This window comes from Lepidochelys kempii, chromosome 1, assembly GCF_965140285.1.
Source record: "Lepidochelys kempii isolate rLepKem1 chromosome 1, rLepKem1.hap1, whole genome shotgun sequence".
Lineage (NCBI taxonomy): Eukaryota > Metazoa > Chordata > Testudines > Cheloniidae > Lepidochelys > Lepidochelys kempii.
This window is the reverse complement of record NC_136380.1, coordinates 237,634,503-237,654,314: the sequence shown is the minus strand read 5'-3', so window position 1 is coordinate 237,654,314 and position 19,812 is coordinate 237,634,503. Positions and strand designations below refer to the sequence as shown.

General features: G+C 40.7%; 1 protein-coding gene across 1 annotated transcript in view; it reads left to right on the top strand.

The window, feature by feature from the left end:
- The first annotated feature begins 4,449 nt into the window (after window positions 1-4,449).
- The window catches only part of PIK3C2G (phosphatidylinositol-4-phosphate 3-kinase catalytic subunit type 2 gamma), a 278,262-nt gene continuing 262,899 nt past the window's right edge, over window positions 4,450-19,812 (top strand). The window contains exons 1-4 of the mRNA XM_073335036.1: window positions 4,450-4,468; window positions 4,525-4,600; window positions 11,500-11,657; window positions 13,214-13,325. Of these exons, the coding sequence (XP_073191137.1) occupies window positions 4,450-4,468; window positions 4,525-4,600; window positions 11,500-11,657; window positions 13,214-13,325 (365 nt within the window). The remainder of the gene's footprint in view (window positions 4,469-4,524; window positions 4,601-11,499; window positions 11,658-13,213; window positions 13,326-19,812) is intronic.

The following is a 19,812-nucleotide window of genomic DNA, read 5'->3' as shown; positions in this document are numbered from 1 at the left end:
AGACTGCAGAAATGAGCATCTTTGGTTCTAATGACCACAAATATTATTCAACAGTCCAGAAACCAAGGACCATTCTACATCTGTTTCATATGGTGGGTTTCATTCCAGGTACAAGATAAGAGAGTGGATCTTATACCCTGTAGAGAGAACTCTAAAATGAATGTCATTTACGTGTACAGCTTACAACACATTAAATTCATTTTAACTAGTTTTATTTTGTTTTGTTCCAGTGAATATACAGCTCAAATTCTGCAGTGTTACTCATTGTGACTTTGAAACTGTGGCAACTCTCCCCTGAGTGTTGTTAAGATTCATGGGATGAAGAAGCATGGCGTACTTTTGGAAAATGCCTTTGACACAAGATGAGTTACACGAAGGACAATCTGAGGACCAAGCGTCTTCCTTTATGTATCATTTTAATCCTGATAGCCAGGTCAGTCTAGGACTTGACCAAATAGTTGGTGAAGGCAGCAGTGAAATACCCTTTTATGGCCCAGCATATACACATGACCTTGAAGAAAAGGAGTTTTTCTCAGATGCAGCAGAAGAACATTTATACGGAGTAAATCCACCTCAAATTCCTCATAGGGACCTTTACTTTGGAAGCTCCACCTCTCACTGGCAGCAAGTCAGGGTGCCACCAACAATTGGCTTCAGACCTTCTTTGCTATCCGGATGTAGTGACCTCTCCGTAGAGAATTCCTACCCCACATACCCCATTGGAACACTTTATGACTATGATCCATATGGAAGAAATAACTTGAGTCCAACTACAGATGAATTTGGGTCAGATGTGGAGAAAGAGAATAAAAATCTGAATTTCTATATAGGCTTTGAACATATAGACTATCAACATCCCGTTTTCTCAGACGACAATGCAAGTGGACAAGGAATGAAAGATAAAAGGAGAAATGACAGTAAAACTTGCCTTGTGAGCTCTGGGGAAACATACTTAACAAACCCTCCTAGAGAATTGACCACAGGACCTGTCTGGCCCAGCATTTCTGCAAACAGCTCTGCAGACAGCACAGAGGTATGTGCCAAATTTGAATGGTTGAAAGACTTAAAGATCTTGGTTTTGACTGTCCTCTGCCTTGCATCTTGTGTACTCACCCACACCTATGTGAAGTGCGTGAGAAATGGCTCTCATTCTGCACATGTCAGTGGGCTTTAGATCAGGCCCACTGAAGTCAATTGAAAGAATTGCAGTGATTTTAATGGGCTTTTGGATCAGGTCTTAAATAACAACACATGATGTGAGGCAGTGGATAATCAGGCAGGAATATTATTTTTCTTGGCACTCAGTTTTTCCTGTAATGCTTTTATATGTTAAAGAGGAAGCTACCTTTATAAACAAACAGTCCATTGACTCTTCTTGATGATTAGTTGGGAGGAAAACTTCTAAATTTTACTTCCTTGTAGAATCTCCTCGTATAAAATAATCTGTCTTTTCAGTCAGAAGAGAACCGAGCAGCCCATAAGAAATCACTTTAGAAGGGAAAGGAGACTGCTTAGTCTAACTAATAAGAATTTTATGTTGGCCAGATCTGTCCCACATCTTACTTGTGGCTTCCCGAACTTATACTTAAATGTGTGGACTTATCTCTCCCATCTGCCCATTAAAAAAAGCTGGTTCATTTTTTAAGCTAACGGAACCAGTTTCTCTACTGATGTAATTGGTTTAACTCCATTGATTCTAATAGGACTAGGCTAATTTGGACTAGTTGAGGATCTGGTTTGTGGTCCAAAATACTCCAATGCTGTTTATTATAGTAGTGCGCTTTTGGACCATTAGATTGTTTGGATCATTGGACCATTACTACTGTAGAGCAAAGTATTGTAAGGTGGGCTCCCCCCAGCTTTTTTACAGAGGTAACAAAAAATCTGTAACAGCAGGGAATTATGCTGAATCTGTTTTGCTGTGTAGCCAAATTTACTATCTCTATCCCTGTTCAAAATGACTTGTCCTAATTCTGAGATTTGGCACAATGACTAATTTGACCTCACTCTGCTTGCTTTTATGTATGTATATTTTTGAAATAAATATCTTTTACTGTAACTGAACAGGTCTTCAGAAATCAGATCTCTTGATGATACTCTCTGGCTCTTGCTGTCTTTTTGAACCAAGTTTTTTCTCTTTCTTTTCCCTTCTTTCAAGCGTTCAGTGCTCCATTCAAGAATATTTGGGGGGGATGAGGGAGGGGCGTTAATTTCCTTGTTTTCCAGGTCTCCATTTCCCTCTCTGATGTTGTCCCTCCTCACCCTCTTCTCTTCACCCTTTCCTTTCCATAACTTGACATTTTTCCCTTCCTCATAATGGTGACCCCCACCCACCTCTTGGTCAGCATTCTGAAATATTTCGGGAATCGTGAAGTATCCAGATACATGTGGGGAGAAGTATGTCAAATCACTCTACAGTGACCCTTTTCAGATAGCTAGGGCACGATGCGGCAAAGTGCTGAGCATCTCTTGACCTTACTCAAAGCAGAACATGCTGAACACCTTGCAGGATCAGACCTTGGGGAGTAAAGTTGACTTTTATTATAGACCTCTGTCAAGACACCAGTTCAGACCACTTCGCAAAAGGTGAGAATCACACCAAGGTCTGGAGTTTGTGGTTTGTGCCTCTCTCTGGTGTTTACAGGCTGGAGAAAAATCTATTCCTCCTCAGATAGTAAGACTGTGGTTGACTGCACAGAGATGTGATGGTGGTTTTTAAAAGGGTGAAATAACAATTTCTAATTTATTTGGTGCCTTTCCTCCTGGAGGTCCACAAAGCAGATTACAAATGGTAGCTGCAGCTAGGAGCAGTGATTACTAGGAAAGTCTATCTTTTCCCTTGCATACTCAGAGTGGAACATGCTCATTCACTCTGTGAGAACAGTGCAGATGCATTCTGGTCACATGTAGGTGGTATGAGGGGACAGAGCATTCTCATTGGGGATGGAATCTTCAGAGATAACAGCTGTTGAATTCTGCACTCAGCATCTGCAAACAGATTTTTCTAAGGCTTCTAACTTGGCCAAATGTGAGCAGATTTCATGGGAACAACAAAAGATCATCTCCCTGCCACATTTCAAGTCTCTGCTCCAAAGCATGCAGTCGGACGAGCTTCTTCAAGAAACAGTCTTGAGAAATTTTTAACATGGACAAAATGTATTTTTCCCCAATTCATTCTTGGAAACAACTGAACCATTTTGGCTGGAACTCTTTTGGGGAAAAATCAGAGTGAGGCACAAAGATGGCATGGAAAATTTCAGCCTCAATTTTAAAAGTCTGACAAAGTTATGTATGATGCAAACCTGCAGCCAGACCAGGGCTGGACACACAGCTGCCATGACTCCCCCTTCCAACAGAGCCCGCAGTAACTCATGGTTTAGGGACGTTGCAGCAACTCAGCTACAGTGATTTATCCCCTAAGCAGAGCTTACAGTGAGTCAGCACTCAGGTTTGCTGTAGCGGCATATACCCGGTCAGGGCCCAGGTCATATGACCCCCAGGCACAAGTATTTCACTGACCCCACCAGAGCTTCAAGTTAGTCCGTGCAACAGCAGTACTCAGCCAGGCACCTTTATGCTTCTGCACAGTATTTGACTTCCTCGGCTTCCAGCTTTCCCTTGATCCAGTTGTTGTTCCTGCTCCAGCCTTGTCCTAGACTTGTTCATGGCTGTTTCAGCCTTGTCCGTGCCCTACTCCAACCATACTCCAGCCCTACACCTGCCTCCTGGTCCCCCAGACTCTGACTTCCAGCTGGCTTCGACCTTTGGCCTGCATCTGGACTCTAATTAGGATCCTATTTGGCTTGTCTACAGACTCTGACCTCAGTTCTGACCCACAGCCGGTCCCTAGCCCTTGGTTTCGGCTCTGCCCTCAGCTCGGTCTTGATTTGACCCTTGTACCTGTTCTGGACTATGGCTCTAATCACCAGTTCTGACTGCCTCGAACCCAGAGCCTGACAAGCTGTAGTCACTGACCCTAGAGAAACATTTAAAACATTCGCAAAAAGAAAAGGAGTACTTGTGGCACCTTAGAGACTAACCAATTTATTTGAGCATGAGCTTTCGTGAGTGAGCTGTAGCTCACGAAAGCTCATGCTCAAATAAATTGGTTAGTCTCTAAGGTGCCACAAGTACTCCTTTTCTTTTTGCGAATACAGACTAACACGGCTGTTCCTCTGAAACCTGTCATTTAAAACATTGATGTTCCATACAGAAGACTACAAATCCATAATATTTTACAAATAGAAACAAAAATTAAATTACGGACTGCTGAGGATCAGAGTGCATTGTATTTGCTGAGTTACCAATGAAATCTTTTGATACTTCAGTGGAATCCAGTGGGTGATTTATGCTCACTGGAGACCCATCTAAGTAAGTGAAATTGTGCTGAGGTATGAGGATTTAGCCCTCATGAAATCTATTGCAAGATGATGTTGCTGAACTCACTAGATGATTCAGTTTTCCTTAGGTAAATAAAGTGAGCTTTATTTCTTCTGGTTTAATTTTGGTATTTTTAGCTTGCAGATTGGTCTATCCAGCTGGTTGAAGCGGATCAAGGGAGTAATGAAAGTATTGCCTCCTTCTGCAATGGAGTGAAGAAGTAAGTAATGAAAAAACTTTATTCAACCAACTATGACATTTATCTCGCTAATATTAATTGGATGATTATTTCTGAACAATGCCATAATTTCAATGTCTTTTAAATAAGGAAAAACTCTTAATTTTGGTTTAGAGATGAATATGAACGAGGAAGTGTGGTAGAAAAAATATTTTCTCTCCTTACCTCCCTTTTTGTTACTAAGAAGTAAATTGACCTCTTCAAAATTGATGTTTTTCAGTGTATTGAACATAAAAGATGTTTCATGCCACCTTTTTGACCAGCTCTAGTGCTTCTGGGGTTTGCAGCCAGAAATTGAAAGTTGGCTGGGAGATGATCCTGGTACTGGAGAAGTGTTTTTTGTTGTTCTCATGAAAACTGTGTTTTGGCCAAGTTTTAAAGTTTTGGATAATTACCATCTGCACATGTATAGTAGAGCAGAATTGGCACTTGTCCCTTAAATTTTCTAAACAGTTCATCTGCACTGCATATATTGCCACGCCTGAAGTTAACTGCCTGCCTGCTCACTCATTTTCCTTCAGCAAAATACCCTCTGGCCTAAGTAAAGGTGCACTGGGCTGGGAGCCTGAATATCATGAGTTCAAATTTCATCTGTTCCATTGATAAACCCTGATTATTGAGCACAAGCTGTTCATTAATGTCCAAGCACTCCTCTCCCAAAGCCGGGGATAGAACCTCAGAATCTTGATACCTAACATTCCACTTTTGTCTAGAAAACAACAGTGTAACCCACTGACAAACTGTGTTACATTCCACTCCAGTGGCTGTTCCACTTAGAGGATAATAGGCTATTATTGCTACCAGGTACTACCTTAGTGTTCCAACCCTGCTGAGTTGGATAGAGTTGGGCTGTTACAGTCCCATATGGTAAAATTAATTTTCTTCTTTCTTTCAGTTTTCTTTTTAAAAAATTAGAAATTTCATTTTTTTAAAACCAAGAACATTAAGAAATATAAGATTGAAGGTTGCCCATACAACCTCAGTTGAGTCTCAGTATTTGTATTTATTATGATAGTCTTTAGTAACATGGTCACATACTATTTTTCCCCCAACGACCCATTTTAGGTATTTAAATATATATAATCCATTTAAATTTAGATATTGAGTCAGTTTTTTGCAAGGTCTGTCAAGACCTGTCTTCATAAAAATGTTTTCTAATTCATGTTAATGGCTCTCAAATTAGCTGAATATATTTTTAGCTCCGTGAGGGGGTTGTCCATCCCCCAAATATGCTGCATCAGAGATTTCTCTGTTTCCCTTTTTTCATAGTGCATCAGTCTGACTCCAGACCCCATTCTAATAGCATCAGATTCATGAAGGCCTATTCCACATGACATACTTTCCTGTCAGATACTCAGATTGTTCTGTCCAAACATACATTTAACTTTTTACTCCACTTACAGGAAAAGCCTCCTATTGATTTTCTGAATTAATGAGTTTATTTACAGTGTTAGGAAGATTAATTTCTATTAATCTGTTTCTACTTGGTCATAGCTTGTTTTGTGTGTGACGGTGGCAAACCCTTTCTTTTTGTTTTATCAAAATAAGAAAGCATCCTGAGGAGATAATGTCACACTAAGGAAAAGACCAAGAAAAATCTCAATTAGATTTGCACACAACTAACCCATTCAGTCTTACTGAGCTTCCCCCAAGTCCCTAAAAAATCTTAGTAACTATCAGGTTTTATAAATCAGAGGCAAGATATATAATTCAAACTCTACATCATGCAAACTTACAGCTCCAGCTAGTAACTCAAATAGAAACCCATTATATTTTTCTCCAGGTAATATTTGTACAGGTGGCAACCCATAATTGAAATGTTTCATTGTATACATATCAACTTTAAAGCAGTTTCCATAATCTCTTTACCAGGTTTCTTGGTACAATTATGGAAAAGGCTTTAGCAAATGTTCTTCCATGGATAGTTTCAGAATCCTTTTTCAAATGAATTTGACACTGGTGAAAAATGCCAAATTGACAGTCTCAAGGTTCACTGCTATGAGGTGTTGGATTTCTTCAACTCCTACTGATTTCATCAGGAGCAGTATTCTTGCCAGGGCAAGTTAAAGAAGTATGGATTGGATGAATGGACTATAAGGTGGATAGAAAGCTGGCTAGATTGTCGGGCTCAATGGGTAGTCATCAATGGCTCCATGTCTAGTTGGCAGCCGGTATCAAGCAGAGTGCCTGGGACCAGTTTTGTTCAGAGTGAACTAAACAAATTGGAGGATGGGCCAAAAGAAATCTGGTGTGGTTCAACAAGGACAAGTGCAGAGTCCTGCACTTAGGAAGGAAGAATCCCATGAACTGCTATAGGCTGGGGACCGAATGGCTAAGCAGCAGTTCTGAGGACCTGGGGATTACAGTGGACGAGAAGCTGGGTATGAGTCAGCAGTGTGCCCTTGTTACCAAGAAGGCCAACAGCATATTGGGCTGCCTTAGTAGGAGCATTGCCAGCAGACCGATGGAAGTGATGATTCCCCTCTATTCAGCACTGGTGAGGCTACACCTGGAGTATTGTGTCCAGCTTTTGTCCCTCCACTACAGAAGGGATGTGGACAAATTGGAAAGGGTCCAGCAGAGGGCAACAAAAATTATTAGGGGGCTGGGGCACATGACTTATGAGGAGAGGCTGAGGCAACTGGGGTTATTTAGTCTTCGGAAGAGAAGAGTGAGGGGGGATTTGATAGCCGCCTTCAACTACCTGAAGGGTGGTTCCAAAGAGGATGGGTCTAGGCTGTTCTCAGTGATGGCAAATGACAGAACAAGAAGCAATGGTCTCATGTTGCAATCGGGAGGTCTAGGTTGGATATTAGGAAATACTATTTCACTAGGGGGGTGGTGAAGCCCTGGAATGGGTTACCTAGGGAAGTGGTGGAATCTCCATCCTTATTCGTTTTTAAGGCCTGGCTTTACAAAGCCCTGGCTGGGATGATTTAGTTGGTGTTGTCCTGCTTTGAGCAGGGGATTGGACTAGATGACCTCCTGAGATCTCTTCCAACCCTAATATTCTGTGATTCTATGAAATAACCTTCTAATGAAGAGAATTATACAGAGAACTATGCCACAAAATGTACTGTAATCAGAGACCATATAAAATGCTGCCAACTCAACATACAGTATGCTGCTTGAGCACAAAAGAAAGCAAAGTGCTTACTAAAGAATATTTTATTTTAGCTACTAAAAATGCAGGTCAATTAGTGAAATGTAAAGCCTCAATTGGTAGGATATGTACTCCTATCTGATGCAGTAGAGTGTATTTGCAAGTTCAATCCCAGCTGAGAATCATGGTGTCTCTAACTTTCAATGACACACCAAAGGGGACTTGAAATCGACCTCTGGTAATTGGAAGGAGAGGCAGTATATAATTCACTTATGTAGTCTCAGATTTCCCTTTAGTGGCTTGACTTAGTGACTAGAACAGTTTACCTATATACATCTACAGGAGTTTCCTTAAATTTAAATAGGAGAAGCCTATATTTCTGCTGATGAATGTTCCAGGTTTGATCCTAGAGCTGGTTGAAAACAGATACAATTTTTTGTGTGTCAGATTTTGCACAGAAAATGTGCCCTTGCTTGTTGAAGAATTTTGAAATGTTTTGACTCGCTGTATTCAATCTTTGCTGAGGCCTTAGTATCTGTAAGTTTATGTGCCCAAAGCTAGTTACACTATCTTCTTAGAAATCTGTCATTAAGAACATTGCTTTAATAGAACAAGATGAGAGTGAATATATAAGAGCAAAATCTATGGAACTTGGAAATTGTAAAGAGAATAATAACACACAATTCTGTTTACAGCGGTCAGGCTTCTTACCAAAAGGTTTACCCTGTGATCAAACCTAATAAAAGATCATGACGGCAGAGTTCTCACTAAGGGTGATATTAAATGCAGGTGGAGAGATTATGGTGCCAATCTATATGCCTCCCCAGAACCACCTATGGTACAGGACAACAGAAAAGAGAGAATGAGACATTAACCCTGTGAGAGTAAGTGGTGTGTGCTATTATGAAAATGAAGACTGAGAAACACCAAAGGTAGACAACATGCCTGAAGAATTGTTAAAAAATGATTGGCAAATGCAGTGCTGATTATATATGGAAAACATATAATTATGTACGGATGACTGGAAATTGGCCAGGAGAATGGACAAAGGGAATTTCTATGCCCTTACCAAAGAAGGGAGGCATAATAGAGTGTAATAACTATCGTACATCTCCTTGATGTTGCATGCAGGCGAAATTCTGCTCTATATAATCCAGGATCACATGCAACAAACAATAGAAACAGGAATACCACCAGAAAAAGCTGGTTTCTGAAAGGGCCAAGTCACACATGATCAAACTGAGGATATCCATAGTCTCATTGAAAAATGCAGAGAGTACAAGCACACATTGAGTATGTGCTTAATTGGCTACTCAGAAGTATTTTACACCATCCAGCATGACAGTTTGTATCTTTGAAGGATACTGGCAGACAAAGCATCTAATTGAATTTATTACAAGTCTCTAGCAGACCACAGTGCAGACAGCAATAGGCAATGGTGAGTGGTTTTCCACTGGGCAAGGTGTGAGGCAACCATGTATTTAGTCTCCAAGACTCTGCACTACAAGGTGGGTAGAAAGCTGGCTAGATTGTCGGGCTCAACGGGTAGTGATCAATGGCTCCATATCTAGTTGGCAGCCGGTATCAAGTGGAGTACCCCAGGGGTCGGTCCTGGGGCTGGTTTTGTTCAATATCTTCATAAATGATCTGGAGGATGGTGTGGATTGCACTCTCAGCAAATTTGCGGATGATACTAAACTGGGAGGAGTGGTAGATACGCTGGAGGGGAGGGATAGGATACAGAAAGACCTAGACAAATTGGAGGATTGGGCCAAAAGAAATCTGATGAGGTTCAATAAGGATAAGTGCAGGGTCCTGTACTGAGGACGGAAGAACCCAATGCACTGCTACAGACTAGGGACTGAACGGCTAGGCAGAAGTTCTGCGGAAAAGGACCTAGGGGTGACAGTGGACGAGAAGCTGGATATGAGTCAGCAGTGTGCCCTTGTTGCCAAGAAGGCCAATGGCATTTTGGGATGTATAAGTAGGGGCATAGCGAGCAGATCGAGGGACGTGATCGTCCCCCTCTATTCGACATTGGTGAGGCCTCATCTGGAGTACTGTGTCCAGTTTTGGGCCCCACACTTCAAGAAGGATGTGGATAAATTGGAGAGAGTCCAGCGAAGGGCAACGAAAATGATTAGGGGACTGGAACACATGAGTTATGAGGAGAGGCTGAGGGAGCTGGGATTGTTTAGCCTGCAGAAGAGACGAATGAGGGGGGATTTGATAGCTGCTTTCAACTACCTGAAAGGGGGTTCCAAAGAGGATGGCTCTAGACTGTTCTCAATGGTAGCAGATGACAGAACGAGGAGTAATGGTCTCAAGTTGCAGTGGGGGAGGTTTAGATTGGATATTAGGAAAAACTTTTTCACTAAGAGGGTGGTGAAACACTGGAATGCGTTACCTAGGGAGGTGGTAGAATCTCCTTCCTTAGAGGTTTTTAAGGTCAGGCTTGACAAAGCCCTGGCTGGGATGATTTAACTGGGAATTGGTCCTGCTTTGAGCAGGGGGTTGGACTAGATGACCTTCTGGGGTCCCTTCCAACCCTGATATTCTATGATTCTATGAGCCTTGAATGGTTTTGACAAAGTGAAAGGAGCTGGGATTTCCATTAGTGAACATCTCTTAGCTAACCTAAGGTATGTTGACATGACGCTCTTTTCTACAACCACCAATGCAATACATGTTGGAGTCTATGAAAATAGTTTGTGTGGAATATGGACTATTCCTGTATGCGATGAAAACAAAGTGCTTGTACCTTGACATGATTAACAAAAATGAGATGCAAGTGGGCATCAGGATTAACAGACAAACTGTAGTGGCAGTAGATGAATTTAATTATCTGGGATCATATATATCCAACTAAGGATGCTGTTCTAAGGAAATTGGTAAAAGACTAGGGATGGCTTACTCAGTTATGGTCTCCCTTAAGAAACTGGAAAAACCATGGCATCTCAAAATGTATGAGGGCGTGACTCATAAAAAGCCTCATTTTTTTCCATAGTGATTTATAGATGTGAAGCTTGGGAAGTTAATGCTGCTGACAAGAAGAAAATTGCAGCTTTTGAAATGTGGTGCTGGTGAAGACTCTCTTGCATATCCTGCAGATAGGCATTCATCTTTTTTTCTATGTTAGAAATATTGTTGGAGAGAAGCAGACCCTGATGTCAGAAATCAGTCGCAAATGTATGTATTTTGGTCCCATTAGGTACAGAGATGGAAGCGGGGGAGGGAATCATAGTAGACAGCAACCAGTGAGGAGATGGATGAATGGTGTGTGGCAAATCACTGGAAGATCACCTTACTGAGTGCTTGAAATTCAGCAATGGATTGAGAAGGCTTCCAAAAATTCTGCTATGATGTCACCATTATTCGGACATGACTAAATGGGTTTACTTAGTTTAACAGAATACACTCGTTGCACCATGGTGAAATTATTTTGATCACAATACAGTGACGTCTCTGGCTAAACTCCTTTTGACTTTAGTGGGATTAGGATCAGACCCACACAGTGATTCTGTTCATAATATTGCATACTGTAATCAATGGAGATTTTACCAGTGGTTCTCTTATTTAATAAAACATGAAATAGGCAACAGTTATCTCACCGAGGTGTCTGACAGAAGTAGATTTGTTCATAGCATCAATGTACCCTTCATCATCATGTATTTTTTCCCTAATATCTAACTATACTGTTGTTTTTGGCATATTGGGGTAGTTTTGTCTTAAGTGACAGGAGAGACAAATCTATAAATATATCATATGTTCTCTCCAGAATCAGAGACGCATATCCTGCTTTTGATTTGAAGACAAATACTGGGAAGATTTGGAGTGTCACAACAACATTATCAGATGAGATCCTTTGTAAATCAAAATTCAAAGTTAGCATTTTGACAAACTGTTCATCTCCTCCACTGCATCTTACACCATGTGGTAAGTGCTTTGGGTTTCTTTAGCCTTCCAGAATTCAGTTCTTCAGTTCTACTAAAATACACAAACATCTTGTGAGGTACTTGGTACTATTCCATTTTAAGGTTGTTATTGTTTTTTTGGAGGGAGGGTGTGGGGTGGGGGGAGCAGATTGAAAGTGCCAATTTTTTTTTCATGAGAAATACAAGAGAAAATATCAATTTTGCATGAAAAACAATCAGCATTGATTGGCCTGATCTAAATGCAAGTAGCTTAAATATTTTTGGTCCAGATTCACCAATATGATCTGGCTTCTTTGTGCTACTTTAGTTTAATGGGTTGGTTAAGCCAGGCTCACAGCTGCCTTGTGTCACTAAGGCAGTACAAAGCAGCCAGTGCATAAATGTGAATCTGGCCACTTTTATTTTTAAGGCCTTCAGTTTGATTGTGAGCATTTAATTTTTCTGTCTGCTCTCCAAGAGATCACTAAAACACAAATGGTTTTAACACCTTAAACTTTAAAATGAACCTTTAAATGAACATTTTAATTTTTTTTTTAGCAGTAAGGAAATAGCATGAATGAAGAATTGAAATGAAAATCAACCTCTGCTTTGGTGATTCGGATTGTTAGCTTTGGGCAATCAGATTGTCACAGAAGTTTGGAAGGAATTATTTTCCCTGTGTGCTGCATTGCACAATTGACTAGGTATATTGTGGGAGATCTTTGCCTTCATTCTGAAGAATCAGATGCTGGCCATTGTTAGAGGGAGTGTATCAGACTTGAGACACCAATAATCTAGTCTGGTAGGGCAAGTTCTTTATGCCTATAATGGCAAATTTAGTTACTTATATTGTGATTTGCTTCCCAGAATTCACAATCCAACTATACATACATCTTTTCTGATTTTGGATCAGATACTCAAAAATAGGTGGGGGGGAGAAAATCTCTGAAATGGAAAGTGACCTAAAAATTTGGAGCAGGGTTATGGAAGAATGTAACTACTAGAGTAGATTTATCATGGGCTGATTGCACAAATCTTTGTATCATTGCTGTGCCCATTGCGTATGGCTACATGAAATGGATGTGGCTGGTTGCAGTGACAAACAAATCTCTGGCATATCCTGGGGTCTTCTGCAGGCGCAGAGCCTTCATCATGCCCTCTTTTTTTGCATTAGGTTGTATTCACTTTTGAGAATAGTACACACAATTTCAAGAGGAGAAAACTGAGTTTATAGATTTCAGTGGGAATAACTAGTTTTTTGGTTCTGCCATCTCTGATTCAGAATTGATAAGTTTATAATTCTAGATTCCTGACAGACTTTCCTGTTTCTTTCAAAACCGGGGTGAGGTCAGTGACTTGCTAGGATTGTATGAATGACAACTCAATCTTCCTCAGAGTGTGTAAAGCCAGAAAAAAATTATTAAATAAGGTGTGGTTCATTCTAATTCCTCTAGGTGGAGCTATACTGCAGCAAAAGTTAGCAGTCACATTATGACTTCCATTTTCTCTGCTCAACGATATAGCCTGCAGCTCTCTACCAAGCTGCTATTAATTTTTTCTTCTTCTCTTTGTTTACAGCTAGCTGTATTGTCCGCAACTTAATTGTAGAGATTCTCCATTGTACAAATCAATATCCAGCCCAGGAAGAGTGTTTTCTAAGTGTTTATGGGTGTGATGAATTTTTGCAAAAGTAAGTATCTCATTAAGAGATGGTATTGATTACGTATTCGATCATTTAAGCTATGCACCTGAATACTGATGTACTACATTTGTAAACAAAACAGATCCAAAGGGAAAGATGCAAAAGCAATGGTCACATCACTAATCTTAGATCCCACCTTCCTCGAGCCTCGGAAGGTATTGAACCATGGAGTTTGGTTCATGCCTATCTCAAATTGTGCTTATACTGTAGGGTACTGAGAAGGGAATGTGGTCTAGAGAAATAAGCATGAGACAGGGAGCTAGTACTCCTGAACTTGAATCTCAGCTCTTCTATTTACTCCCCCCGTGGCCTTGTACAAGTTATTTCATCTCCCTGTCTGCCTCAGTTTCTTCATCAGCATCTCTTTTTTTTCTAATGCCAAGGTTGCATTGGGCTGAGCTGTCTGTTTCTCCATCCATAAAATGGGGATAACATTGCCAACTTCTTACTGCAGGGATGAGTTATGAGGATGAGTTAATTAATGTTTGTGCAGCTCTTCAAAGATGTACACCACTTAATACATGGGAAGTATGATTATGAAACGTTGCCTACTGGGACAGCGTTTCTTTCCATCAGTGTAGAGAAAGTGAAGACACCCAGTTGTCGCTGAATGTCCGGTTGTGAAGAGAGAACATACATGGCAGAAAGAGGCCTTTCTGGGTATCATTAGCCAGGAACTTTTGAACTTAGAAATTACTTGAAGTTGGATGATGATATACACATGTACTAGTTGTAACTTTTTATAGGTTTCTCCCTCACTAGTAACTGATTTCACATGTCTGTGATGAATTATATTTTGCAACTCAGGGTGTAGGGTTTGGTCATTTAGACCTCACTGTGTGTGATTCTCCAAGTGCTTACACCTGCATAAACAAGACAGTATTGTTACGCTGGTGTAAAACTGGAACAAATGACAGGCAATTCAAGCACCTTACCTCCATTACTTGATCACACTGTTGCATAAGAGAGACTGGGTTTGTTTAGAAGGGGGGGAAAAAGCTCTTTCTCATTTCAAACTAATTGCTAACGAAAAAATAACAAGTAATTGTACTTAGGATGAGCTCACTGTGTCTCGGTACAGTGTACAGTACGTTCTGAACAGTTTATTTTCACTTTTGGAAGAACTCATCAATAGGGAACTGCTAAATTCCTGCACTTGCAGAATCTCTGCATGTCTCATTAGCAGCAAAACAAGGTCAATAATGTTCTCAGCTGCTTGCTTTGCTCCTTCAGTGTAGTGCAAAAGGCATTGAGCTGCAGTTCTGGCCTCAACTGTTGTAATTCTATGCTATGCTGTGCTTTCATCTTCCCCTTTTTCCTGCCTCTTCCTGATCATCCTCAGCGTACTCTAAAAGAGATCTTGAAACCCTAGGCCAAACTCATCCCCAGGGCAACTTAATGTGAAGCCTGAAGGATTACTTGAAGGATCAATTTGGCCCTGTATCTGAGATGTCTATGAATGTGAGCTGCTCTTTCCCCACTCCCTTGTTGTTAATATAGATGTAAAATCAGAAGTGCTCATGCAAAATTCTTCTTGGAATACGTCAGTGCTAAATTCCAGAATAAGCTCTCCAAATCATGTTTGCAGTGCTCTCTGTAGCTGTGTTAGTCCCAGGATATTGGAGAAACAAAGTGGGTCAGGGAATATCTTTTATTGGACCAACTTCTGTTTGTGAAAGAAGCAAGCTGTTGAGCTACACCAGTGGTTTTCAACCTTTTTTTTTTTTTTTTCATTTGTGGATCCCTAAAAGATTTTGAGTGGAGAAACGGACCCCTTTGTAAATCTTAGACATAGTCTGCCGACCCCCAGGGATCCATGAACCACAGGTTGAAAACCACTGAGCTGCACAGAACTCTTCTTCAGGTCTGGGAAAGGTACTTAAAGTGTCACAGCTAAATACAAGGCAGAGCAGATTGTATGGCAAAAGTAGTTAACACATACTCTTAAGAGACCATTCAAGTGGCCCATTAACTGATCTACACAAAAAGAAAAGAAGAAAAGGGAAGAGGGGGTTTAGTGGGCTACAGATTGTGTAATAAGCTATAAATAGAGTATCTTTATTAAGATCATGCTTTTTAGGGTCTACCAAAGTTGTGAATTTAAGCTCCCATGTCTGTCTTTTGAAGGTCTTGTGCAGGTGGTAGGTGTTGTTTTTTTGTCTTTATTTTTCTGTGCGAGTTCATTCGAGAGTGTAGTAATTGTCTCATTTCACTCACATAGTTGTTATTGGGGCATTTAGTGCACTGGATGAGGTACACCTTGTGTTGATAGGCATGTGTAGGATCCATGGATCTTGAAAGGTGTGTTGTGGGGGGTATTGAACATTATAGCAGTGGAGATATGCTTGCAGGGTTAGCAGCTATTGTTGTGGCAGAGTCTAGTGCTACTTTGATGTGTCCTGGTCCATGGGGAGCTTGATTCTGATGATGAACTTGGTAAGATTTTTGAAGACCAGAAAGGGGGGGGGGGAGGGGGAAAGAGCAGGAAAGATTTATTTCAGAAAGTGGTTCCCGCAAAGTACGGGTAGTAATTGTTTGATGCCACCCTACACTGCAACCCATATGGGGTATCAAGTGACAAATAGGAGTATGTGATTGGAGGGGTTTTTTCCTGTATTGAAACAAGATCTCTCAAGGTATTTCTCTCAAGCCATGTTTTGTAGGTGACAAATCTGAGGAATTGTCACAGATTGAAGGTTTTTGAATTAATTGAGAAACTTAACAGTGTCAAGTCACGGGGACCAGATGGTATTCACCCAAGAGTTCTGAAAGAACTCAAATGTGAAATTGTGGAACTATTAACTATGGTTTGTAACCTGTCCTTTAAATCCGCTTCTGTACCCAATGACTGAAAGATAGCTAATGTAACGCCAATATTTTAAAAGGGCTCTAGAGGTGATCCCGGCAATTACAGACTGGTAAGTGTAACATCAGTTCCGAGCAAATTAGTTGAAACAATAGTAAAGAATAAAATTGTCAGACACATAGAAGAACATAAACTGTTGGCCAAAAGTCAACATGGTTTCTGTAAAGGGAGATCATGTCTTACTAATCTATTAGAGTTCTTCAAAGGGGTCAACAAACATGTGGACAAGGGGGATCCAGTGGACATAGTGTACTTAGATTTCCAGAAAACCTTTGACAAGGTCCCTCACCAAAGGCTCTTATGTAAATTAAGTTGTCATGGGATAAGAGGGAAGATTCTTTCATGGATTGAGAAATGGTTAAAAGACAGGGAACAAAGGGTAGGAATAAATGGTCAATTTTCAGAATGGAGAGGTTGAACTTGTGGTGTTCCCCAAGGGTCAGTCCTAGGACCAATCCTATTCAACTTATTCATAAATGATCTGGAGAAAGGGGTAAATGGTGAGGTGGCGAAGTTTGCAGAGGATACTAAACTGCTCAAGATAGTTAAGACCAAAGCAGACTGAAGAACTTCAAAAAGATCTCACAAACCTAAGTGAAATATCAAATGAAATTTAATGTGGATAAATGTAAAGTAATGCATATTGGAAAAAATAACCCCAACTATACATACAATATGATGGGGGGGGCTAATTTAGCTACAACTAATCAGGAAAGAGATCTTGGAGTCATTGTGGATAGTTCTCTGAAGACGTCCATGCAGTGTGCAGCGGTAGTCAAAAAAGCAAACGGGATGTTCGGAATCATTAAAAAAGGGTTAGAGAATATCTTATTGCCCTTATATAAATCTACGGTATGCCCACATCTTGAATACTGTGTACAGATGTGGTGGTCTCATCTCAAAAAAGATATACTGGCATTGGAAAAGGTTCAGAGAAGGGCAACTAAAATGATTAGGGGTTTGGAATGGGTCCCATATGAGGAGAGATTAAAGAGGCTAGGACTTTTCAGCTTGGAAAAGAGGAGACTAAGGAGGGATATGATAGAGGTATATAAAATAATGAGTGGTGTGGAGAAAGTGAATAAGGAAAAGTTATGTTCCCATAATATAAGAACTAGGGGCCACCAAATGAAATTAATGGGCAGCAGTTTTAAATAAAAGGAAGTTCTTCTTCATTCAGCGCACAGTCAACCTGTGGAACTCCTTGCCTGAGGAGGTTGTGAAGGCTAGGACTATAATGGGGTTTAAAAGAGAACTGGATAAATTCATGGAGGTTAAGTTCATGAATGGCTATTAGCCAGGATGGGTAAGGAACGGTGTCCCTAGCCTCTGTTTGTCAGAGGGTGGAGATGGATGGCAGGAGAGAGATCACTAGATCATTACCTGTTAGGTTCATTCCCTCTGGGGCACCTGGCATTGGCCACTGTCGGTAGACAGGATACTGGTCTGGATGGACCTTTGGTCTGACCCAGTATGGCCATTCTTATGTTCTTATTTGGGTGGCCCATTCAATCATGCTATCTACTTCTCTGGTGGAGTGTCCTAGTTTGGTGAAGGAGGTTTTAAGTATGCTAAGGTGTATATCCTGGATTTTCCTCTTGGAGCATACTCTGTGATATCTGAGTGCCTGGCTGTAGATAACAGATTTCTTTGTGTGTTTGGGGTGGTTACTGGACCTGTGAAGGTAGGTGTGGTGATCTGTGGGTTTCTTGGATACAGTTGTCTATAGCATTCCTTTGATGAAGCTGATGTCTGGAAATTTGATGCTGGCACAGAAGTGTCCTAGAGAAAGTTTGATTGATGGGTGGTGGTGGTTGTTGAAGTAGTGGTGGAAAGATATAAGGGTGTTTAGGTCATCTGACCAGAGGCTGAAAATATCATTGATGTATCTTGGGTATGTATATATATATATATATATATAATATATAATATATATATATTGTGGTGCCCTCATCCAAAAATTCTTCCTTGATGTGGCCTGTGAAGAGGTTGGCATGTTGGGAAGCCATCTTAGTACTCGTGACTGTTCCCATGGTTTGAGCAAAGTGTTTGCTTGTTGTTGAATGTAAAATAGCTATGGGTGAGGACGTGAAAAGGATGTTTGGGGTGGGTATCTGAGTGTTGTCTTGTAGATATTTGAGGTGGATAGCTATGCCATCATTGTGAGGAATGTTGGTGAATAGGGAGGTGAAATGGATGGTATTCTGAGGGGCATTGTTAAAGTTGCTGAGTTTCTGCAGGATGTCAGTTGTGTCCTGGAGGAAGCAAGCTCTTTGTGTGGGATGTGGCCTTTTAAGGATGGTTCTTATGAGTCCTGGTATTCCTTCAGTAAGAGTTCCAAGGCCAGATATGATAAGTCTACCTGGGTTCCCTTGTTTGTGTTTCTTGGGAAGCAAGTAGAAGGTCCCTGAGTGGGTTCATGGGAGAATGAGGTTGTAGAGTTTCTCTTGGAGTTGTTTGAGGAAGGATTTGACAATGCACTTAAATTCCTGGGTGAATTGTGATGTGGAGTCTTGTTTGAGTTTTCTATACTAGGTGGTGTCAGAGGGTTGTCAGTTGACCTCATTAACATAGTCATCACGGAAACCTTGTAGCAGTAACAAGAATTGTGTGCTGCTGTTTCTTTGTCATTATAGTTCAGAAGAACCTGAACATAAAGCCAAACCACAAAAGAGTTCATATAATGCACTTGCCTTACACCATGGTGTTAGTGAGCCAGATGGCATCATGAAGTTCTATAAGAGGCTTCCATTTGTTATCAGACTGAACTGTATTATAGAGCAGTTAATTCCCCCTGTAGCAGAATCTGAAATACTTGATGATGGAATCAATTAGCTTTAAGTGAATGGAAGTGTTTGGGGAAAAGAGAGAATACATACTAGTGTGTTAGCTAGGAATAGCATGACACATGGCATTGCCAAGTAAATTAAGATGTAACAATTTATTATTCCCCCCTCCTTTGCGTGTGTCCATTATCTTCTGATGTTCCCCTTGGCTTTTTCTTATGAACCACAGTAGAAACCTGGATTTCAAACATCCCCAAAAGTTCAGGGAATTTTATACTGAGGATTTTGCTTCATCCCATAGGTAATTGGTGAAATTCTGAGTTGGAACCATGCTCCATTTCTGGTCTTTACCTTAGATCTCCCTAGGTCAGAAATTGTGAGTTGTCACAGGCTATTCCATTTTTTTTCCTTTTTACATTTCTCTTGCCAACAAATTTGTCTTGCACCATCTCTAAAGCATTGTTAGGATTAATCCTTAGTTTGTCCCTGCCTCTTCTCTCATCTTTAGTTATGTCTTTCCCTCAGCCCATCTTGATGTACTGCAATTTCCTCTTCTATGATCTTAATGTGTTTCTATATATCTAGGTGTGGGTGCTCTGGGGCTGGAGCACCCCCGGGGAAAAAAATGGTCAGTGCCGATGGACTTGCCGATCAGCTCACCTGTAGATATACCATAAGTCTCCTAGCTACCTGTTCAATTCATTCTATCAAACCTGACCTCTTCTTTGTTTCTATCTTTTTATTTCTTGCCCTGTCCATCTCTGCTAGCTGAAGATCTTCCCTGTCCAAACCACCTGTATTATGCTATTTGTTTAAATCTTCC